Below are 24,549 nucleotides of genomic sequence, written 5' to 3' on the forward strand. Positions count from 1 at the left end.
TAAAAGTCCCGCATCAAACACATCGGCCAAACATAAAAACGTATCCGCCGATGCCGATATTTGAAAAATGCCGAATATCGGCCGATATATCGGCCTGGGCGATATATCGGTCGACCACTACTTTGAATGGGTGATGTCATGCGTTGCCGAACTGAATTGTGGGTCCGTCGGCGTCGCTTCACTGGCGTTGCTTGCGGCAGAAGTTGAAAATTTCTCCAACTTTTCAAGCGCCAACGGAAGCATCAGCCAATCAGATCGCCTCAAATAGCCTAGCTCAGGCACTAGCAAATTGCGGTCCAGTGTAATTGGCTGTTGTCACTATGACGATCGCGTCAGCTCCAAGCTTCAGACATGCCCTCCGTCAAGCGTTGACGCCGAAGCCCCATGTGAATGTTTTTTTTTAAAGGGCATTTTTTTTAATACAGTATGTTCCATCTTAATTTCCTGTTTAGGAAATATGTCAAAAAAAGAAAAAGATGGTTGGTGGTTGTCCAATCATTTAATGGGGTCTTTAAATGTCATTGAAATGAAATGTTGAAATGGAAATGTGAAATTGAAATGTTTTTATTATTGAGTTATCAAATACATTTTTTCTAAACAACAAATCATCAGAGAGTGAGCCTATATAAAAATCGGTCTATGATATTGGAAATTGTAATAATTTTGTGTATAATTATTAAGTAAGCATAATAATAACAATAATAATAGTAATAATACTAATAATAACTAGATATGTACATTTTCTGAAAAAAAAATTGTGCTGCTTAACGTGGTAATACGCAGCACTGTGCAGTCACTAGGATCTTTTTTTAATTATGTTTTAACAATAAGGTAGGAATTCTAGCATGTTTTAACACTTAGCTAATCTCTGTTAGCATGTGACTGTTCACTGCTAGCATGTGTAGCATATTGGAAGTCCCGTTTGCTAGCATGAGTCAAAAGAGCCAAGTCTCTACTATGTTCTGGTGCAGAGATATAGGTTTTGTCGCAATACAAAATGTCACTCCCTTCTTCCCGCTGACGTTCTCCTTTTAAACCTCTCGGACGAGAGCGCGATTGGCAAAGGAAAGGTTTTGTCATAATTAACTAATGATGAATGACAGCACAGATAGCCAATAGAATCCAAGGAAGGCGGTACCTAAGAGCATGAGAGTGAGAACATAGAAGAGACAAAAAGAAATAACATACCTACACCACAAAAGGTCGCAGACCGTAACAATGATATAAACCAACCCCCATGCCACAAGTCAAAAGAGGCCACCTACTTGTCTCTACGATGTTCTGTTCCACAGATATACCTCTCACATTTTTAATGGAAGTCTATGGGCTGGTTGCTAAGGTGCTGTAACTGGTTGCTAGGGCATGACTAGGAAGTTGAAATGTCACCATTTATTGTCTGCTTGCTAGGCCGAGTGAAATGAGCCCACCCCCAAATCTCTACAACATTCTGATGCAGAGATATGATGTAAAATAATTTCGGTCCAATGTTAAGTCTATGGGAATTTTTTGCCCAATTTTTCACCCGCTGTGCGAGCATCGTACACCCGATTGCTTTTAAAAGGCATAGCACACCTCTCCTCAATAAACTGCACAATTCGGTGCTTCGCAAATGTCACTAATAATAATGTTAGTGTTTGATTTTATGGATGTTTTTAGTTTACTTTTGTAAAATAAGCAATTTTGGTAATAAATTGTCACCATTGGATGCCTGATGTTAAAATCCCACAACCACTTTAAAAACTGCTGCACTAAACTCCAAACAACATCAGAGATCGATGCACATGTCCTCCTGTTCTGAGGTCGGTATCTGAGAGTGCAGCTCTGCTCTGCATGGATTCAGAGGGAGGACCAACATCCAGCGCAGGGAGGGGTTAAGATGGTGGAGCGAGGGGGGGGCTCCATTTCTATATTTGTCCTCTTCCTCAGTTGTAATTAGACACAGCATCATGCACATCCCTCTACTGCAGGAGATGAAGATTGGAAAATGTCCGTGTCTCAGACAGGATGTGTTTTGACTGCAGCGCATTGCTGATTTTCATTCTGCTGTGAATCAGGCTGTTTGTTTTTGATGAGCTGGGCTGACTGAGCACAGGCTGCTGGTCTGTGGGGGTGTGTGTGACGGGTTACTGCGTCTGCGTGCAGCAGCCGTGCAGAACATCAGCAGAGAGGCTGAATAAGGAAAGGCTCAGGTGCGAGACTATAGGGAACTATCGGGTTGGATCTGTCAGAATGGGCCTGAGCGTGCCGATAAGATGAGACAGACGGCGTATCAGTGAGTATCCATCCTATTTCATTAGGAGAGGAATAATTATACCCTCTTTGAGGAAATGGAAATGGTTGGCTGCTTTGTTAATGGGGTTCTGCTGCCATACAGTGTAGTGTTAAAAACATACAAAAAATGTATGTATACTACACTGCATGACATATTTTGTGTGATGTTCTGTAGTTGCAATATTTGTCTTTTTCCCTGCAGTACTTTAGAAATTGTGTAAGAGACTTTTTTCCCCCAGATTTTAAAATAAGTTTTTTATTTTTATGTCATCATATGTGACCCTGGAGCACAAAACCAGTCTTAAGTCGCTGGGGTGTATTAGCTTTCAGATGATGTATAAATCTCAGTTTCGAAAAATTGACCCTTATGACTGGTTTTGTGGTCCAGGGTCACATATTACGTTTATTTTTTCTTACCTCATTGACAAGTTTGATTCACTAGATTTTGTCACATTTAGTTTTACAACAAAAATGAACTAAATTTAAGATATCATCTCTGAAAATAAGCCTTAATATTTTTCACAGTTTTGCATTTCAATTACATTTACTTTAAGGTTTTTAATTATTTATTTTATTTTATTTATTTTTTTGTTATTTCTACTGGAAAACAAAACAGAAAATGTATTTAAAAATTATTGTTTTGCCATTTTTGTGTTTCGCAACCAGTTTTGTCGATCCAAATTTTTTTTAATTCAAGCAGATGTATTAGGATGTAGAAATATATTAATGTTTACATTATTTTAATGGACTTGTGTCCAAGTAATTTGTGCTTGGGTGAAAGATGTTGACAGATCTACTGTAAGTCAAGTGCTGCTTATCCTGCAGTTTGTATTACTCTACTGAACTGCAGTGCTTAAGTAGGTCATTAAAGCTTGTGTAAGTTTCTGTTAGTTTTATCTATAAATAATCAATGCTTTCATTTGTTTAATGCATCTTTGAAGTGGCTCAGCATTTTCTATCAGTTAAAGGGATGCAGTTCTTGTCTTTGATGTGGAGGCTGATGTGTGTGTGTTGAATGATGCATGGGGAGTCTGCATTACTGAGATGATGCAGAGAAGTAAATTACAGGAGACACTACAAAGGAGTTTGCCTTACTGGATATTTAATTTGCATATCGAATCCCCTGAATCACATCAGTTTTTAGGCTCATGGGTTGGCTTACATTTGCAGGGACAAGTAGATGTTGTGATGTTTTATAGAGGAGGATCGTATAATGTTGGGCTCAGCCAGCAGCTGTGGAAACTTCTTAGCAAAGTCCTTTATAAAGTTGCACTGGAACTGCTACACTAGTGTTTTGGGAATTTTCCTTGATGTGTTGGCTTTGTGAATCCAGAAAGAATCAGACACTTTTGAGGGGTGGTGTACCTGCAGCCGTGTGAAGATGTCTTGTTGTCTGTGTGTCAGTCATCAGGGCCTGCTGTTTTTGCAGCCTTTAAAAATCCATTGTCATGTTTGAGCTGTGCTACAACTGCATTTCCAGCAGCAGGAGTGTGTCTGTATTTCTCTCATTCTCTCTCTGGAGACTTTTTTTTTCATATCAGATTTTCTTTTTATTTACGTTTAAATGCCATTATACAGTTGCCCAACAAATATTTTAAAACTTTTGATTGAAAATTAATATTTGAATTTTGTATATATAACATATAAATGTTGCTAAACTAAATTACTCTTCTTTTTGCAATGACCAACTAGTCTTGAGGTGATTTTTAATAGATGTATGAAGTCACTGATGCATGAAATGTCACAATGCTTTTTTTAAACTACATTTTAAGAAATATCTATTATTTATAATTCGAAACCCAAGATGCCTTTTATAAAATATTTAGCTGTGTTTTGATGCTGTTTGATTCTATTGTGTTGCTTAAATGTTCAGATATTAAGTCAACATTAGATCAGCATTAATAAACAAACGTGAACAGAGAATAAGCGGAAATTATCATTTTATAGCCATGATAATATTTTGGTTACTTTTTATTTTAAAAAGCCATGCACAATTTTGCAATTTTAAACTTTTGGTGCCACATAGAGCACTGTGATGTGTGGTTTGCGTTATTGTGATTTGTATGTAACAATATTTTTTGCTTTTATTGTCTCCCTTTGACATTATATTGTTTATTTGTTGTTGAATATATTATAGGAGTATATTAGTAGGAGAATGAAAGGATACTGAAAATTCAGACTTGCTTTCTGTGTCTCTCCACAGCTGTCTTTATCTGAGGATCAGAACGACCTCACACACAATGGCCTGGACTCAAAGGAGTCAGTGTATCTGGTCCAGATCTGTTGCCAGGTAAGCTTGTTTCACAGAGAAATGTTCACATAGAACCTCTGTAGCCCTTTCTGTGTGACAGAGCAGAAGAAATATCATCCCAGGATCACTGATTTGTTATGGCAACAGAGCGAAAGCTAAGCCTAGGAAAAATGGTGAAGTTATAAAAAGACCTTTTAAGAGCTTCAGATCAAACAGGCTGGCCAACCGCATGCAGTTTGCACAGCAATTTATCTGTTTCATGGAATGTGTCCGGGTTTAGGAAAAGACAGGATTTTAAAAGAGGATTTTGAGGCCAAGATGAAGACAAAGCTGAAAATATAAATACTCTTGGTCCTGCATTTCTTACTAAAAAACAATGGGGCTCTGGGAGGGTTTTACACTCGTCCACAGAACCTCTCAAATTTAAATTCAAAGGCCGGATTTAAAAAGAGTCCCGCTCTGCTGTTTCTGAACCGTTTGTTCCACCACTGGAGCAAATCTCATTGTTTTACAGTAGTATGAAATCTACAAACCACAGACATATAAGCTACTGAATTCAGCCTCCTTAACCAAACCCTGGGTGTTATGATGCTACCATGCAATAATAGAAATGTATAAACCAAAAGAAAGATTATGATTCAGCTATAGGCTACCACTGAGACGACAGTGGACATATCCAAATAAATATTGTTTACATATTGAAGCAAAAATGCATAGAAAAACCATGAAATATTACAATTATATCTGACAAAGAACAGAAAATTCTTGTATTTCTAATTAAATAATGATTTCTATTTCAATATATTTTAAAATGTAATTTATTACAGCGATGGCAGAGCTGAATTTTCAGCATCATTGCTCCAGTCTTCAGTGTCACATCAGAAATCATTCTGATATGCTGATTTGCTGCCTTAAGAAACATTTCTTACTATTATCATTGTTGACAAACTTTGACTAGTTGCACTGCTTAATGTTTTTTGTAATACATTTTTTTCAGGATTCATTTATGAAGGTCAAAAGAACAGCATTTATTTGAAATATTTTGTAACAATACAATGTCTTTAACAATGCCTTTACTGTCACTTTTGACCAATTTAGTGAGTCCTTGCTGAATTAGTTTCTTGCAAAAAAATTGAAAGCCGAAAATTGTGAAAACCATATGACATGCCATAATTATGAATTATTAATATTATTATTATTTGAAAAGGTCACATTTCCAATGTTTTCTCAAGGAGATTTGACTGTCAGTCTAACTCTCTCTTCTTTATTCAGAATGGCTGTTCTTCCTAAATTCACTCTCATTGCTTTTCATGTGCCTTAGGGTCGTAAGTGGACAGTGAGGCGTTCATACGAAGAGTTTCGTGTCCTTGACAAGCATCTCCACCTCTGTATCTATGATAGAAGATTCTCTCAGCTTCCTGAGCTGCCCCGATTAGACAGCCTGAAGGACAAACCCGAGGTTGGTTCACGACACACACATATATTGACTGTCTACATGTATCCTTGGTGAAGGCAATCCCAGTGCAGTGAAAATTCAAAATGGTGGCCGAAAATGGAAATGCTTATGCAATTCATTCAATACTGAAAACATATTGTTAAAAAGTTCAATCTAATTAACAAAATCACTATTTTCTCAATAGAGCGCAACACTGCCCAACCACTATTTGGTTCCGGAAGTATTTTTCTCACAGGAAATTTTAAAAAGTCTTCCTTAAAGAGTTAGAAGCCATGACTGCAACAATACAAACTTTGATTTAAAGCAAAACATGCATATATGCACAACTATTAAGTAGTACTCACTCACATCATTTGCAACACTTCATGGGAGTTCATTTGGTGCAGTTTGCTTGTTTAGATTCTCTGATTGGTGGAGATTTCTTTGCAGAATCATGGGTAATGTAGTTTTTCCACCATGCGTTGTTAAACATGATTGAAATAATGCAGGCTGATGGCTTCAACAAAAGCATATACCATCGATTAACAACTTCATAGCTCACAGTAGGTTTGTCTGATTATTGTCAAAAATCACTTTCCCTATGAAGAAAATAAATGTAATTTTTACTTCTGGAGCCCACCTCCTGCAATATTTGTGTGTTGTGTATATATTGTGTATATATTGCAGAAGTTCTATATATTTCTATAGCATCGCTGTTGAAGAGTAATTAGCTGGTGAAGTGGATTTACTTATTATTAAGTTATCATGAGCATCGTAATGTTTGAAGAAGATGTCATAACAAATAGCAGTAGACCGGAATTCATTCATAAATTTGTAAAATCTTACCTTCACACTGTGGAAATACAAACTGGAAGACAGAAAACAGAAAAGGGGTGGAGCTACATAAGGTCTATTAGAGTATTGTGTAGTTAGCTTAGCAACATGCTAACATCAAACTCACACATATGCTTCCTGTACAGAGATCTATTTATGTGACACACCGTGTTGCTGCCCATGTAGATCAGATTAAATCAGTGTTTTGAGGGTCATTTCAGTTAGGATGCTCCCTAACTGATGAAGGTACAGTAGATAGCTGTGGATAGCAGACAACAAGGCCACCCGCTAGGCTTTAGAACAAAGCTATTGTGTTGGATCAAAGGCTTATATCTCAAAGGGAGCACAATGAGAGTGTTGAAAATTGTCTCTTTGTTTATTATCCCTGCTCGGTTTCTGTTCTTTCTCCACAGACACTTTCCCAGATGCTTACTGCATATATTTCCCGTCTTTCAACCATCGCTGATAACAAGATCAACTGTGGGCCAGCACTCACATGGATGGAGGTATTAATGTCACTCCTGATTTTTAACCTACACTACACCTGAATGCTTCCTGTGGCTGCCTGCCCAAATCCTGCCTCTTAAATAGAGATGCGATTGGCAGCGAATTGACCGTGGCACGGTGTGTTTAACAAAAGAGGTGTGTTTAACACCTTTGCTTTAACAACAGTAAATTGCTCACAGTGTCTCATAAAACACAATCCCATTTTAGGACAGACTTCAGACTTAGTGTATAAAACAACAGTTCACACCCATTTTTTATATGTAGTTAGTCATTAACAAGGATAAGAGACACCTGACTTTACTTGTCTCAACGTGCTCAGTCGCATGAGCTTGCTCTTTCCCAGCATATTATGTGTGTTTCACACTGATGTTGCACCTTTCGCGTCATCGTAAAAGCAAATATGAAATCATTACACAAGGCGATGTTTTATTGGTTGCTGATTATATGCATGTGTTCATATATTTGATTCGTCTTTCTTCACTCTCCTAGATTGATAACAAAGGGAATCACCTGCTGGTTCATGACGAATCCTCTATTAATGTTCCCGCTGTAGCTGCGGCCCATGTCATAAAGCGCTACATCGCCCAAGCAGCAGATGAACTCTCTTTTGAGGTGTATATATATATATATATATATATATACATTTTTAAAATTTTGTTGCATAATATTTTTGGATTTGGTATTAGTAACTGAAGCATAATTTCTCTTCAAAAGGTTGGAGACATAGTATCAGTGATTGAAATGCCTCCTAAAGAAGACACTGGCTGGTGGAGGGGCAAACATGGATTTCAAGTGGGTGTAGCATGCTGTGTTTTCTTTCTTTTTTTATTTTATTTTTCATTTAATATTTAATATTTAATTTAATTCCGCTTTTATTAAGTTTCATGAAAAAGCCTGTGTGTGTTGGAAAATTGTCATCACTTTGCTATACATCTGAAACTTGTTTTTGCAGCTTTTATGTCACATCTGAGTCAAAACATCGACTAATTACAGTCATATTTTTCTATTGCTGATAATGGAGGAATTTTAGTGGTGATAAATGTGTCGTAAAGTAATTGCTACTGATATGCAGGACTATAAATAATCTATTCATATTGTGCTGCAGCAAAACTGTAAAACGTATGTACAGAGGGATTCACAGACTTATTCACAGCTGTGTCTTTAAGAGATTTTAGACGGTTTAAAGAGTAGGCCTAATTATGATAATTTTGCCCTTGTTGAAATGAAGTGAGCTATGAAGCATTTAGTTTTATTCAGTGTATTATTTTTTCATTCACAGGTGGGATTTTTTCCTTCTGAATGTGTGGAACTCATTAGTGAGAAAATCCCCTCAAATGTGACCAACTCTTTGGCCAAACCAGGTACACACTTTTTTTTTTATTTTAGTGTAAAAATTTAGTATAATTATAACACCCTACATTTCATCAATTAAAGTGATGACACTTGATTATTATTTCATTACTTCATTCAGGTATATTATTAACTCATCAAGTGATCAGTGTACTTAAATAAAACGTATTTAAACATTACACATTTTTATTTTTATAATACTAAGACAGATTTGAAGGCAGAAGAAAAAATTGTTCCTCTATAGCAGTTTTCTGTTATAGGTACATAATTTATTCAATTTCAAATGAAATTTTAAGTCAGCCTTAGCATATTTAGAGGTACAGTTTGTTACTAGCTGGCAGCATTGATTTAAAAGCTTTGTTATTTTCATTTTCTGTAGTGTCTAAGAAGCATGGCAAGCTGATCACATTTCTGCGCACGTTCATGAAGTCGCGTCCCACCAAGCAGAAGCTGAAACAACGAGGTATCCTGAAAGAGAGAGTGTTCGGCTGTGACCTCGGAGAGCATTTGCTTAACTCGGGCCATGATGGTGAGAGGAGAGAGAGACATTAGAGGATGTTTATTGCATCTAAATATTTCATTGAAATGTAATTGTGTAATTCATATTTAAAGTGCAGATTTAATGTGTTGCTCCAACAGTTCCACAGGTCATCAGAAGCTGCACTGAGTTCATTGAGAGACATGGAGTTGTGGACGGAATTTACCGCTTATCTGGGATTTCGTCTAACATTCAGAAACTGAGGTGAGGTTTATTTGTTTTTCATGCCTGGAAAATTCATAGAAATTAAAATACACTACTGTTCAAAGGTTTGGGGTCGGTATAAAAAGTGCAAGTGTGTTATGTTCACCAAGGCTGCATTTATTTGAAAATATTTAATATTACATTTAATTTTTATTTTATATTGCATTTAATATTGACATATTATTGTAATTTAAAATAACTAATTTCTGACTTAATATATTTTAAAATCTAATTTATTTAGCAGAAATTTCAGCATCATTACTCCAGTCTTCAGTGTCACATGATCCTTCAGAAATCATTATAATATGCTGATTTGCTGCTCGAGAAACATTTCTTATTATTATCAATGTTGAAAACAGTTGTGCTTAATATTTTTGTGGAAACCATGATACATTTTTTACTTTAATTTAATTTATTGAGTCGAATATAGATATAAAATTATCAGTCTAAAGAAAATGCATTACCCCAGGGGTGTCAAACTCAGTTCCTGGAGGGCCACAGCCCTGCAGAGTTTAGATTCAACCCTAATTAAACACACCTGATCCAACTAATCAAGTCCTTCAGGCTTATTTGAAAACTACATGGTAGTGCTGGGCGGTATACCGGTGTTTATTTTTGTTATGATATTAATTTTTTAATGTTAAGTGTCGCTTAAACAACATTCGGAACGCGACACTGTTTGAAAGGGGTCTCTTTTCACTGTTGCACTGTGGTGAGGGAACTGCTGTATGTGTTACTAAGCCTGAAAGTTCTGAAACTAAAGCTGTAGAACTAATAGAACGTGATGACACAGAAGAACTCATCCACAATATTCACATTGACCGCCACAAATATCCACCGCCCCCTGCCATCAGCTCCCGCGTCTCACACACACGAGCGCAACTTTAGCACTAGATTTAGCAACTTTCAGACCCTTTTAGCGGCTTTTTTCCATAGAATATTCATACTGACAACCTATCAACTTTTTTGGAAAAACCTTGGCTATGGTTAAGTTGGAAGGTTTCGCCAGTGCTTTCGCGAGGTCTGACTTTCCCGGAGAAAGTGAGCGCAGTGAGTGGCAGAGAAGCAGCGCATTCAGTTGGCCGCACCGCAGCCGACTCGTCAATAAATGAGTACAAAACAGCGTTTCCTAGCACCTGTCGCTTACTGATTGTTTAGAATTATAAATATGAGCGTAGTTCGTCTGTTAATACCACATGCACTTGTTTGTGTGTTGGAAAGAAACTCTGCAGGGCTGCGGCCCTCCTGGAACTGAGTTTGACACCCCGGCATTACCCTCTTGTGTCTCTAGGCACGAGTTTGACTCGGAGCATGTTCCAGATCTCACTAAGGACAACTACGTCCAGGACATTAATTCAGTGGGATCACTGTGCAAACTCTACTTCCGGGAGCTGCCCAACCCACTGCTGACCTACCAGCTATATGAGAAATTTTCAGTAAGCATCGAACCACTTCTACACAGACACACTAATGTTCTGTAACTGTGTAGTACCAGTATCGGAACAGAGGTGATGCTTTGGCATATTTTCCTAGGATGCTGTATCAGCAGCCACTGATGAGGAAAGGCTGGTCAAAGTCCATGATGTCATACAGCAGCTGCCTCCACCACACTACAGGTTTGATGAGCGCACAGCATCCTCTACTGATGAAAAAGAGAAGCACAGTTTTCTCTTCATCAGATGATTTCATAATTCTTTTGTGCTCTTGGTGTTGGGTTAATATGTGACAAATAATGTAAATATGTGTTTCTGTGTAGATTTAAAGTGATGGTTTACCCAAAAATGGAAGTTCTGTCTTCATTAACTTACTCATTTAATTTCAACCTATTTGACTTTCATTTTTCTGTGGAGCACAGAAGATATTTTGAAGAACGATATTTTTGTCAGTACAAAGTCAATGGAAACCAGTGATTTGTTTTGGACAAAAATGTTCTTCCACAAAAAAAATACAGTCATAAAGATTTAGAACGACACGAGGGAGAGTAAAAGATGACATTTTTATCTTTGGGTGAAGTGTGCCATTAATACATGAAACGAAATCTTTGTTTTTATTCTTTGTTTCCAGGACTCTCGAGTTCCTCATGAGACATTTATCCCGTATGGGAACATATAGTGCCGTCACCAACATGCACTACAAAAATCTTGCAATTGTCTGGGCTCCAAATCTTCTCAGGTAACTTTGTTTTGGTAAAATTGTCTGTAAAGATGCGATTTGTGTCAAAAATGATGCATTCATTCCTTGTTCCTCAATTGTTGCAGGTCTAAACAGATTGAGTCGGCGTGTTTCAGCGGCACCTCTGCTTTCATGGAAGTGCGTGTTCAGTCGGTTGTTGTAGAGTTCATCCTTAATCACGTCGACGTTCTGTTCAGTCCCAAACTCAGCACTCTGATCCGCCACAGCACAGGTGAGAAATGAGCCTCTGCAATTCTCCTCCCACCAGAATTGATTTTTAGATTAAACTCTACTAATGAGGATCTTAAATGAGCTCATAACTCTATCCTGAATCCACAGGCCACACTACTTTATCTCGACCCAAGTCTCTACTCGTGAGCTCTCCATCCACCAAGCTGCTTTCTCTAGAGGAAGCCCAGGCCCGGACTCAAGCCCAGCTCATCTCTCCTGTGTCTCCGGACAGCAAGTATATTGATGTGGGAGAGGGGCCTGCAGCCCTGCAGGGCAAGTTCCACACCGTCATCGACTTCCCTTCTGAGAGGTCTGTCAGTTTGTACAGGTTTTAGTATTGTGATATTTTCATAATTTAGAAAAAATGCAAATGTGAAGTAGTAACTGGTTACTGTTGCTGGTAAATGTAGGAAAAAAGGCTCAACCAAGGCGAAGAAGTCTCCTGTGGGAAACTTGTTTTCCTTCTTTAATATGGGAAAGTCCTCCGCTACTGCCAAGCCCAAACTTCACCGTCATCCCAGTGAACCCAATGAGATGAAAACCACTCCCCTTCCAGGTACAGCTTCGACTCTCCTTTTAATATCAACCTGTATTTGTTACAAATCCTAGTGAGCTGCCTAACCTAGAGGGCATTTTAGTCATGATTTTCACACTATACGCAATGCTCAAAATGCAATGAGGGAACTGTTCATTAGAAAGAGCTATTTTCTAAACTGTTTTTTATAATTGTATAATAATGTGAAATATAATTTATTCCTGTGATGGAAAAGTAGAATTTTCAGCATCATTACTCTGGTCTTCAGTGTCACATGATCCTTCAGAAATCATTCTTATATGCTGATTTGGTCTTCAATTAGCATTTCTTCAATGTTGAAAACAGTTGTTCTGCTTAAAGGGATAGTTCACCCAAAAATTCTGTCATTAATTACTTACCTTCATGTCGTTCCAAACCCGTAAGACTTTTGTTCGTCTTCGGAACACAAATTAAGATGTTTTGGATGAAATCCGAGCAATTTCTGACCCTCCATAGACAGCAATGTAATTGAAATGTTCAAGGCACAGAAACGTAGTAAGGTCATCGTTTAAATAGTCCATGTGACATCAGGGGTTCAACGGTAATTTTACAAAGCTACGAGAATACTTTTTATGCGCAAAGAAAACAAAAATAATGATTTTATTCAACAATTCTTCTCCTCCAAATCACATCAAAGTATTCTCATAGCTTTGTAAAATTACGCTCGAACCACTGATGTCACATGGACTGTTTTTACGAACATTTCAGTTGTGTTGCTCTCTATGGATGGTCAGAAAGCTCTCAGATTTAATAAAAAATATCATCATTTGTTTTCCGAAGATGAACGAAGGTCTTATGCGTTTGGAACGACATGAGGGTGAGTAATTAATGACAGAATTTTCATTTTTGGGTGAACTATCCCTTTAATATTATGAAATATATTTTTCCCGATTCTTTGATGAATAGAAAGTTCAAAAGAACAGCATTTTATTTTAAATAGAAACCTTTTGTAGGAATATAAAAGTTTTAACTGTTACTTTTGAGTATCTTAATGCACCCTTGCTGAATAAAAGTATTAATTACCTAAAAAAAAAAAGTTGTGAAACTCTGGCTTACTTGATAGGTGGAAGAGGAGACAGTGGAACACTACGATCTGCTAAAAGTGAAGAATCTCTGTCCTCTTCACATAACTTTGAGGGTAAAAATCATGTTTCGCTTTTTTCCATTTCCATACTTAAATGTGTTATAAGCCTTTTTTATACCACTCTCTACTGCCACATAACACTGAGGTATGCTTCCTGAGATATCACATCTGTTTCTGTGACTTAATGTGTCTCCGTTTTTGCTTACATACTATTGTTATGCGTGATTTAGGAGAAAAGGCAACGTCACAGAACCTTTAATACAATTTAAATGCAAGCTGTTTTACATTTGTTACTCATCCATAGACTGATCTCTGATGTTTTGTCTCAGGTGGATCAAATATATATCGTCCATGTCGACCGCTCTCCACCAGTGATGCTTTATCAATCTCTTTCAATGAGGAGCTGCTGGACAGCAGATTGACTGGAGACTCTCGCTCCAGTCTCAAAGACCACAAGAAGGGCACTGTTTCCTCTTCCTCTTGTGTGCCAGCTCTTATATCTCCACCTCACCCTGCAGCAGATGCTGAGTATATAGGCATAGCCTCCTTAGACATAGACCCATTGGCCTTTCAGTCCACACAGCTGGTTGATCCCACTGTACCTGAAAGTAAGAAAAGAGGCAGTCGCAAGAAGGCAGGGGGCAGCCATACAGAGTTGGTGACTTCAGACAAAGTCACAAGTCCCTCCCAGCCACCTGATCTTATCCCACTGCGCTCTGAAGATGCAAATCACAAACCCTTTGAAGTGCCAGTCACCTTAAATAATCTGGAACTGGGCACCTCTAAGACTGGCCATGAGAGCACTGCAAAGAGCTCAGTGGCAAAGAGTAGTACTGTGTCCTGCCCTTCTGACATTATGTCCCTCGTGAAAAAGCCCAGTGTGTCCACAAAAGGTGGTGAAGGCCATCAGTATTCTGCAAGCTTTTTCAAAGCAGAAAGTAGGTCGACAGAAGTCAAGGAGCACAGAAGAGCAGACTCGGGTCAGCACCATTCTTGTATTCATACATGTAATAAAATTATCAATATGTTCCACTACAAGTGTCATCCACAAAAAAATGCTAAACCCAACACTTACACTCATTATTTTGTTTACTCTCCTTAAAACAGTAACTGAATGTGTTAAGCTGTTAATTACAAAAGAAAATAAATGATTAAGAGCTTCAAATAGTTTTACAGCCCTAATATTTTTCACAATGTTTTACTTTTTGTTATATTAGTTTAACAAAACAAAATCAAAACTTCTCCCCGGAGCCAGCTTAAGGGTATGAATACCCCTGGTTAGGAATGTTTGCAAGAGAAAACATTCTAACAATAGCCAGGTTGCCATTACAAATTTGTGCAAAACTTTTGCGATATTTTATAAATGTCAATAAAAACCTATTGCGAATTGACGACGATTCCATTAACTGATGTTAATTACTAAAACGTAATTTTTTTCCTCTTGCGATAAGTCATGGTGACGGATGTTGGTAGGTTGAAGTATATTGCAGACACCGCACTAGCTATTATTTTTAATCAAAGGAGACGTATGCGTGCATTTTTAGTGAAGCAGCGTGGAGAGTTGCTTCTGGGATGTTTCTGAAACGTGCCGCGGCGCAGCTGGTAGAGTGACTGTGTCGGAGCCGTAATGCACCACAGACGTGTGCAATGTAAATAAGGGGTTATCCAAGCATTAATGGCAAGGAAAGCCCTTTATTCTTGAGAGCATCCACGTATGAGGTGTTTCTTGGAGGTTATAGTACATTAAAGAATGATCATGTGACTTTTACGTATGCCAGGTGACCAAATGCGGAAAAATCTATTACCATTGCAGTTTTGCGATATATTCCTCTTTCAAATTGCCTGAAAAACAACCTTATGTGACTGTATTTTTTTGCGAAACTTTTGCGAAATTGCCGTGTTTCCATTAAGTATATTTGCAATTTGCAATTTCAGTTTGTGCAATTTGAAGGGTAATGGAAACGCGGCTAATGTTAGCTAAGCTAGCATTTTCCCTAAAGGAATATGCTGGGATAGAGACAGTTAATAATGTAAATGAGATAAAACTAACAATGTTAGCTAAGCTAGTATTTTACCTAAAGGAGTATGTTGGCATAGGGTATTTAGCACAGGATATTTTAAAGAAAAAAACAGAAAGTTAACCAAGCTAGCATTTAACCACAATTTTAAGTTGTATTTTAGCTCCGTGTTCCTCTGTTTAAAAGTATTTTGGCTTGTTTTTCTTCATCTAGGTGCGGTGACATTTGAATGCACGCCTGGGTTGGTGAGGTCTGTGTCTCTCATAACTCCCCAGCCTGCTGTAAAGAGTGCTGCTCGTATGCTAGCTCTAGCACTAGCTGAATCTGCCCAACAGGCCACTCGACTCGGCAAACGTGGGAGCTCTGAACCTCCCACACCTATTTCTCCAGTTCATCATCAGAACCCACTCTTCACACTTCAATTTCCTCCTCCTCTACAGACGTCCTCTGATAGAGAGGAACGGTATGTGTCTAGCAGGACCTTCCCAGATCCATCAAGCACCATGTCTACTGAGAGCCACACCGATGCCGGCAGCCTACGCAGCACCTGCGCCTGCCATGGCAGTGAGAGCGGACTCAGCTTCTCTGATGGCTGTGATGCACCAGCTGGTGGCCAGTGCACCCATGTGCCCTCTCTGGATTTCTCTCCTCGCAGAGATCCAGCGATTCAGCGGGCTTCGGAGAGCCACACAACGATGAGAGATAACATCCGCCATGTTGGAGTTGGTACAGATGGAGGTGGATCAAGCCTTGATGCGGAGATGGAGGTACGTGGAAGTTTACAGCCAACTCCTTCAGAGAGATTCTATTCCTTGGATAGGCATTCAGCCATTGAAGCGCTGCACAACAAGCAGGCTGCTAATGCTGCCAGCTTTCGAGCCATATTGGCAGAAACGTCCATTCCTGCCTCGGTGCACGAAGTTCTTCCACAAGCTTCAAGCACTCCAGCGAGTGTGGTGTATCAGTACAAACCCAGAGACCAAAGGTCTGCTTATACCCAGCAATGGTCAAGTCCAGTTGGGCAAAGCACCCCTTATTATCAGCCTGATGATGGCCGTCCCCATCCCAGAGTTCTCTCAAGAAACTACTGCAATACCCTTGCGCCACGATCCCTGCACCAGTCCATTAAATATAAGGGTCAACGGGAAGACTACTCCTCAGTCGGTCTTCATAAACATAGAGGACCAAGGTATCCGCCATTGGATGGAGCCTCCTGGAACTGGGCACCTCTAAGACTGGCCATGAGAGCACTGCAAAGAGCTCAGTGGCAAAGAGTAGTACTGTGTCCTGCCCTTCTGACATTATGTCCCTCGTGAAAAAGCCCAGTGTGTCCACAAAAGGTGGTGAAGGCCATCAGTATTCTGCAAGCTTTTTCAAAGCAGAAAGTAGGTCGACAGAAGTCAAGGAGCACAGAAGAGCAGACTCGGGTCAGCACCATTCTTGTATTCATACATGTAATAAAATTATCAATATGTTCCACTACAAGTGTCATCCACAAAAAAATGCTAAACCCAACACTTACACTCATTATTTTGTTTACTCTCCTTAAAACAGTAACTGAATGTGTTAAGCTGTTAATTACAAAAGAAAATAAATGATTAAGAGCTTCAAATAGTTTTACAGCCCTAATATTTTTCACAATGTTTTACTTTTTGTTATATTAGTTTAACAAAACAAAATCAAAACTTCTCCCCGGAGCCAGCTTAAGGGTATGAATACCCCTGGTTAGGAATGTTTGCAAGAGAAAACATTCTAACAATAGCCAGGTTGCCATTACAAATTTGTGCAAAACTTTTGCGATATTTTATAAATGTCAATAAAAACCTATTGCGAATTGACGACGATTCCATTAACTGATGTTAATTACTAAAACGTAATTTTTTTCCTCTTGCGATAAGTCATGGTGACGGATGTTGGTAGGTTGAAGTATATTGCAGACACCGCACTAGCTATTATTTTTAATCAAAGGAGACGTATGCGTGCATTTTTAGTGAAGCAGCGTGGAGAGTTGCTTCTGGGATGTTTCTGAAACGTGCCGCGGCGCAGCTGGTAGAGTGACTGTGTCGGAGCCGTAATGCACCACAGACGTGTGCAATGTAAATAAGGGGTTATCCAAGCATTAATGGCAAGGAAAGCCCTTTATTCTTGAGAGCATCCACGTATGAGGTGTTTCTTGGAGGTTATAGTACATTAAAGAATGATCATGTGACTTTTACGTATGCCAGGTGACCAAATGCGGAAAAATCTATTACCATTGCAGTTTTGCGATATATTCCTCTTTCAAATTGCCTGAAAAACAACCTTATGTGACTGTATTTTTTTGCGAAACTTTTGCGAAATTGCCGTGTTTCCATTAAGTATATTTGCAATTTGCAATTTCAGTTTGTGCAATTTGAAGGGTAATGGAAACGCGGCTAATGTTAGCTAAGCTAGCATTTTCCCTAAAGGAATATGCTGGGATAGAGACAGTTAATAATGTAAATGAGATAAAACTAACAATGTTAGCTAAGCTAGTATTTTACCTAAAGGAGTATGTTGGCATAGGGTATTTAGCACAGGATATTTTAAAGAAAAAAACAGAAAGTTAACCAAGCTAGCATTTAACCACAATTTTAAGTTGTATTTTAGCTCCGTGTTCCTCTGTTTAAAAGTATTTTGGCTTGTTTTTCTTCATCTAGGTGCGGTGACATTTGAATGCACGCCTGGGTTGGTGAGGTCTGTGTCTCTCATAACTCCCCAGCCTGCTGTAAAGAGTGCTGCTCGTATGCTAGCTCTAGCACTAGCTGAATCTGCCCAACAGGCCACTCGACTCGGCAAACGTGGGAGCTCTGAACCTCCCACACCTATTTCTCCAGTTCATCATCAGAACCCACTCTTCACACTTCAATTTCCTCCTCCTCTACAGACGTCCTCTGATAGAGAGGAACGGTATGTGTCTAGCAGGACCTTCCCAGATCCATCAAGCACCATGTCTACTGAGAGCCACACCGATGCCGGCAGCCTACGCAGCACCTGCGCCTGCCATGGCAGTGAGAGCGGACTCAGCTTCTCTGATGGCTGTGATGCACCAGCTGGTGGCCAGTGCACCCATGTGCCCTCTCTGGATTTCTCTCCTCGCAGAGATCCAGCGATTCAGCGGGCTTCGGAGAGCCACACAACGATGAGAGATAACATCCGCCATGTTGGAGTTGGTACAGATGGAGGTGGATCAAGCCTTGATGCGGAGATGGAGGTACGTGGAAGTTTACAGCCAACTCCTTCAGAGAGATTCTATTCCTTGGATAGGCATTCAGCCATTGAAGCGCTGCACAACAAGCAGGCTGCTAATGCTGCCAGCTTTCGAGCCATATTGGCAGAAACGTCCATTCCTGCCTCGGTGCACGAAGTTCTTCCACAAGCTTCAAGCACTCCAGCGAGTGTGGTGTATCAGTACAAACCCAGAGACCAAAGGTCTGCTTATACCCAGCAATGGTCAAGTCCAGTTGGGCAAAGCACCCCTTATTATCAGCCTGATGATGGCCGTCCCCATCCCAGAGTTCTCTCAAGAAACTACTGCAATACCCTTGCGCCACGATCCCTGCACCAGTCCATTAAATATAAAGGTCAACGGGAAGACTACTCAGTGGGTCTCTATAAACATGGAGGACCAAGGTATCCGCCATTGGATGGAGCCTCCGTCTACCCCACTATTCGCAGGGTGCGTTCAGTGCATACTCCACCAGAGGACAAGTTTTTCTTCCTCCAGCGTCAAGGCAGCCAGAGCAAACCTTACCAAAAACCACCACCAACGGACATCCAGCAAGTGCGACCTTACTTTGAAGATGGGAAGGTTCGGTACAGGTACAACCCCTATTCAGAGGCTCGATACAATCAATACCGAGAGAACAGTCATGGATACACTCTCTCTTACACACTAAGCAAACTGCCTTCTCGCTCATCAAAGGTGATGGATAGTACCGAGAACTACCACAAGCCTCTACGCAACCTCCCGGTGAACAACGAGTCTGATTTCATGACCAGAGATGCCGGTCTCCAGCCAAGAATGAAGAACCCTTCTCTCTACGAGGCTTTTAATTCTGGTTTATCTGATCGACATTTCAGTCAGTCTATTAGGCAGGAAAACGCAGCCAAAGGAAGGCCGTTGGGTCCAGTTGTGTCCCAGCCCCATCTTGTAAGAGGCGACCACCAGTGCCAAGAAACGATGCACACTAGGAGCAGGTCAAACTCTGGGAAGGAGATGCTGATTTCAACTGAAGGGGCTGATGGGAAGTACAGGGTGACCATGGTGTCACATTACTCCCCAGAGCACCCACTTTCTGAGCCTGGTATGCCTGTGCCCTCAAAGTCAGACAGGCATGGCGGTGGGCAGGGAGCCAAATCAGCTTTTATAATGAAGCAGAGTCGATCCATGCACAACTATCCTCAACACTGGCTTGAGTCCGCAGCACTGCCACGTAACCTGACCCTACATAAGGAATACAGCTGCCCTGACTTCAAACACACCGGGTCCAGCGATAGTTTCAGTCTTGCAAACCGCAACCAGGACAGGTTGATGTATAAGACTCTCAGCAACTCTAAAAAAGACTACCAGTACATTTGTGCAATAAGCAGGGACCCTCAGAGGTCTAAGAGATCGCAGAGTGTCAAAACACGCCATCCATCTGGTCAAGCAAAAATGACTCTTGAGCGGGATCAACTGTCGTTCTCCTCCCAAAGCAGGACAAGAACTCGTAGTATGTATGTGCCATCTCACTCGGACTATTCCGAAAGCTATGTATCCATACATCCAAAAGTCCCTAAGGCCAGCCGAGCTAGATCTGGTGTTTTCCCAAACTACGGCTGCATGCCACTTCATAGTAACAGACTGTACACCACAGCTGTGGGCCACACAGGTTTTCATCAGACAGAGCTCAGACCCGAGATGCAGATTTATGCCGAATAACAGACTTTTAATAAATAAATAACTAAAATAAATTAACCAGAAATATATGATCTCTGCAGGGCAGTGGTTTTCTATTGTTATTCAGATAATATAATATTTAAAAAGATGCTTTATTTGTTCACTGAAGGGTGTCTTTCACTGTATGCACTGCATACTCTATATATTACAGTTCAAACGACTTAAGTAGACACTGCGTAAATTTGGAAATTCACTCACAGAATATGGTATTTGGTTATTATGGCTACTCCAATTGATTTGTTAAAGTGTGTTGTGTTAGTTGTGTCATTTTGTTACTAGAGGTCAGAGGTTGCAAAAATATGAGAAAAATTAACAAAGGCTTTTAAAATTTATCATAGGTGCAATATATAGGAGCCATTGCCTTGTGTTTTTGGGTGAAGAGTATATGGTTTTTGATGTATTACCATGACTGTGGAATCAAACAGTTATATATGTCAATGACATCAGTGTATATGGTCTGAATAACTATGAAAGGTCATAATCTAACCCCCCCCCCGAGAAGATTTTCCCTCTGCATTTTTAAATCATGCACTTTATAGTTGGTCTCTGTTTTATGTAACAACAGGCACTTTAGACATGATGTTTTTTCATTTTATTTCATCATGTTCATTGAGTCAAAGATGTGGGTGAGCTTTCATCTAAACCGTTCATTTGAGTGGCAGTAATCATTACATGGCTACATATGGAATACATGCTGTTCTGATCAACTGCTGTTTTAGTTTTTAACAGGCATGTACTGTTATCTATTTTAGTTGATTTTGTGCATTTTTTTATGTTTACTTTGCTTTACTCTCATTAAAGTTATTTATTCAAAATCATGACATGTACCCTTGTTGCACCTAATGCCAAATCAGTGCGCAGACCATTATGTTTTGCTTCTTTGACAAAAGCCTGGCAAATAATTGTAGAATCATAAGCATATGAAGACAGATTGCTTTCTTTTATTGTCTAGACTACTGTTGTTCTAAGGTTTATTGGGCAGTCTTGTCGTTATACCAAGCACCCTAAAGCATTTTAATATTAATCTTCAAGTCAGGAAGTTCTATTACTAGCATATAGTCCTGTTATTGTTCCGTTTTAATGATTTTTTTATTATTCATTAATATTAATAACTCCCGAGTCGACACTGGTTACTATATTTGATAGTCCCCTGCAGGTATTGCGCAGTGAACAGCAGAGGGCACTGTAGCACTGGAGGACATCTCTAATGATGCTTCTGCATTGAAGTTTCCTCCATACGCGCTAAAGTGAGGGCACATCGAAGGTTCAGAGGCACTAGGTTTCTGATGCAATACAATTATTATTTCTGCAAGACGACGTTTATTGTATATTATCCCAGGCATTTTGGTTTTAAGGTTTTGAACTGTCAGGATGGTGGCATGAATGAAACCAAGGTATTGACTCGTGGGACACCGATGCGTGGCGGATGCCATATTAGACGCTAATTGTTTTCACTTTGTGTGTCAGTCAAGAGGGAAGTGAATTGAACAGGAACCAAGTTGTCTTGCTTAAAAAAAACCTTTGCATTTAAACCATATTTTTCATCTATTTAGCTGCTAGTTTCTAAAATAACAGCTATCTGGTCTACAGTGGAATAAAACATCAAGTCCTAAGAGAATTGGATTATCTTGCATGAGGAGCACAAGATCTGTTCTTTACATTCAACGTACACTTCCATCCAGCAACCAGCTGCAATTTTTGATGCTTCTGAAGGCTGAATCCAAATAATTCATAGGAGTTTGGAATTGAAGAAAGCAGATCACCAGCAGTAGCCTATGGGTGTGGAACAATGGACCACGCTGTGTTACGCAGAAGTTGGCTGAGTGAAATTATATTATTTCATGTTGTTTTCGTTCTGTCTGAAGTCTAAATTATAACTAAAGTAAACCACAGACACTGTTACAGTGGCTGTGATTCAGTCCATAGACTCTCCTCTGTCATTTTCAGCCTATAATGTAATTGCATGGCATGGGCTAAAACACCATCAACACACTATTAAAAAACTGTTACGTTCTTTGTGCGTCAAAGTGGCAATGAAAAAGACACTATTTAGGAGCAGGAATGTACCGTATAACACTAAATCATCACTACATTGTACGAGTGCCGCTAACAGCTGCAGAAATCTGCTATTTGAGGGGATTTAGACTAGAGCTAACAGCAGCTACACTAGAGATTCCGCTGACATACTCTCATACTCAGTGTGCAAGAGCTCTGTGTGCAGGTACTAGCCTGGGCATACTGGGGCCGCGACTAGCAAACACGCATTCTGGGAAGAAAATGACGGTAAATCACAGATCAGAGGAAGTGCGTCGGTCAAATAAAGAGCAATGCCCTTGGGTGGTGTGCTTAGGTTAGCTTAACATATGGAGTAAATCATATACAGTGCAGTGTGGGTAGTTAGTATGAGTCCAGAACCATGAAAGAGTCTCCACAAATAAATGCAGCAGAATTTTCTTCCAATTTCATGCTTTCAGGATCCTTTCAAAAACAAATTGGGCACTAGTAAATTATCTACCATAATAAAATATATTTCATCAGAATACACGGCTACTTTTTTAATGGCTGTCGATGAAGAAAGATGCTTTTTGCCAGCATAATGATAGTTACTGCATCTACCAGCCAAAGGGAACAAAACAAACTGGCTCATCGGGCATACTTTGTTGAGCGATATCATGATTGTGCTAGAGAAAAAAAATTCATGATTGTTAATGACTTTTATGTGTCCTTATTGTCAAGGACAAGCTTGACAATGATTAGCTTTATTAATCCAGTTGTCAACCTCTGAAGAAAAGTATCGCAAGGTCTACATAGGTGTGTAGAGCCCAATATATCTTACCAGCATACAAGACTGTAATGGTCCTCAATTCAATTTTTTTTTTTAGCTGTGATAAATTGCACACAGTTTTCCAACTCATCCATAATTGGACAAACACTGTCTTTATATGACAGCTAACTAAAGAAGGTAACACTGAGTAACTTACATTTTAGACATAACGTTGCCAATTACTTTTCTCCACCAGTGAAAATAGTTGAACAAAGCCACATACAACTTGAATTTCTAAATGAATCAGTTTAAACGAATCGGCTGAGCGAATGATTCAAATGACTCACTTCTAAATACATCGTTATCCTGCAGAAAAATCCACACCACTAATGCACAGACTGACAATCTGTTTGGAAAATACAAACACAGACAAGTGAAGTGACAAATGGTCCATGCTGTGATTGATCAACACTCCTGGGAACGTCACTCAGCCAATCAAATTGATTCATTCATTCATTTAAAAAGTAGTTTGAAGTAGTTGAATTATGCTAGTATGTGAACAATGAATACAGATAATGTTTTTTTTATACTACAATAGGGTCGGCATTCAAAAAATGAAGTGAGCATGTTGAATGTTCAATAAACAGTTTAGGCAAGCATATTATATAACTTATACAGTATATACAATTGTCCATGAGCTTGGTCATGTGATCAGCATAAAAAAGGGATGCATTTCTCCTCAATCCTCATCATCACCACCTATTCTCATGTTGACTTAGACTGGCAAACTGTCCACCCTTACCAATAGTCCATTGAATAATAATGGTGATGGGATGCAAGAAAAAGATCTCAGAAAAAGATGACAGGATGTTTGTCCTGTGCTGTGTTGGCTAAAAGTGCTTGATATTATAAGATGACAGCTGATGACTATAACTTGGCATAATTCAGCTGCAGAATATGTCCATAATGTTTTTATATTAATGCACAAAGAAATAACACATGCATATTTCCAGTAGAAAATCACCTCATTTTCAGTTTTTGAATCATCAGATTCATTAAATAATCCAAATAGTAGATAATTCTCATCTAATGCATTGGTGCATGATTTTATTTTTATTTTTCGCTTTTTCCTTTGACAGACATCACATTTTGAAGACATTTTTTGTTATATGAATGTCAGAATGCATAATATACTAAGATCCAGATACACGTAGACATTTTAGGTTGCTTTGGTAATTCAGTGTGTGGGCAAATTTATTTCATCTCATTACTTGAGAAACCTGCATAGATACCAGAAACTGAATTTTAATTGTGCTAATCTGCGATGAATGTCTTGACTCACCAAATTTACATGCA

The 24,549-nt window shown here is 39.2% G+C and overlaps 1 protein-coding gene across 1 annotated transcript in view; it reads left to right on the top strand.

Annotated features, from left to right (window-relative positions):
• LOC107713447 (rho GTPase-activating protein 32-like) overlaps positions 1-21,154 on the top strand; it is a 39,311-nt gene extending 18,157 nt beyond the window's left edge. Inside the window, exons 6-22 of the mRNA XM_016518934.1 lie at positions 4,475-4,561; positions 5,844-5,981; positions 7,205-7,297; positions 7,788-7,910; positions 8,013-8,090; positions 8,578-8,659; positions 9,028-9,177; positions 9,288-9,390; positions 10,682-10,826; positions 10,924-11,006; positions 11,455-11,562; positions 11,649-11,794; positions 11,902-12,103; positions 12,204-12,349; positions 13,431-13,505; positions 13,781-14,431; positions 18,148-21,154. Of these exons, the coding sequence (XP_016374420.1) occupies positions 4,475-4,561; positions 5,844-5,981; positions 7,205-7,297; positions 7,788-7,910; positions 8,013-8,090; positions 8,578-8,659; positions 9,028-9,177; positions 9,288-9,390; positions 10,682-10,826; positions 10,924-11,006; positions 11,455-11,562; positions 11,649-11,794; positions 11,902-12,103; positions 12,204-12,349; positions 13,431-13,505; positions 13,781-14,431; positions 18,148-20,411 (4,674 nt within the window). The 3' untranslated portion in view covers positions 20,412-21,154. The remainder of the gene's footprint in view (positions 1-4,474; positions 4,562-5,843; positions 5,982-7,204; positions 7,298-7,787; positions 7,911-8,012; positions 8,091-8,577; positions 8,660-9,027; positions 9,178-9,287; positions 9,391-10,681; positions 10,827-10,923; positions 11,007-11,454; positions 11,563-11,648; positions 11,795-11,901; positions 12,104-12,203; positions 12,350-13,430; positions 13,506-13,780; positions 14,432-18,147) is intronic.
• The last annotated feature ends 3,395 nt before the right edge of the window (positions 21,155-24,549 follow it).

This window comes from Sinocyclocheilus rhinocerous, unplaced genomic scaffold, assembly GCF_001515625.1.
Source record: "Sinocyclocheilus rhinocerous isolate Xijiao unplaced genomic scaffold, SAMN03320098_v1.1 scaffold689, whole genome shotgun sequence".
Lineage (NCBI taxonomy): Eukaryota > Metazoa > Chordata > Actinopteri > Cypriniformes > Cyprinidae > Sinocyclocheilus > Sinocyclocheilus rhinocerous.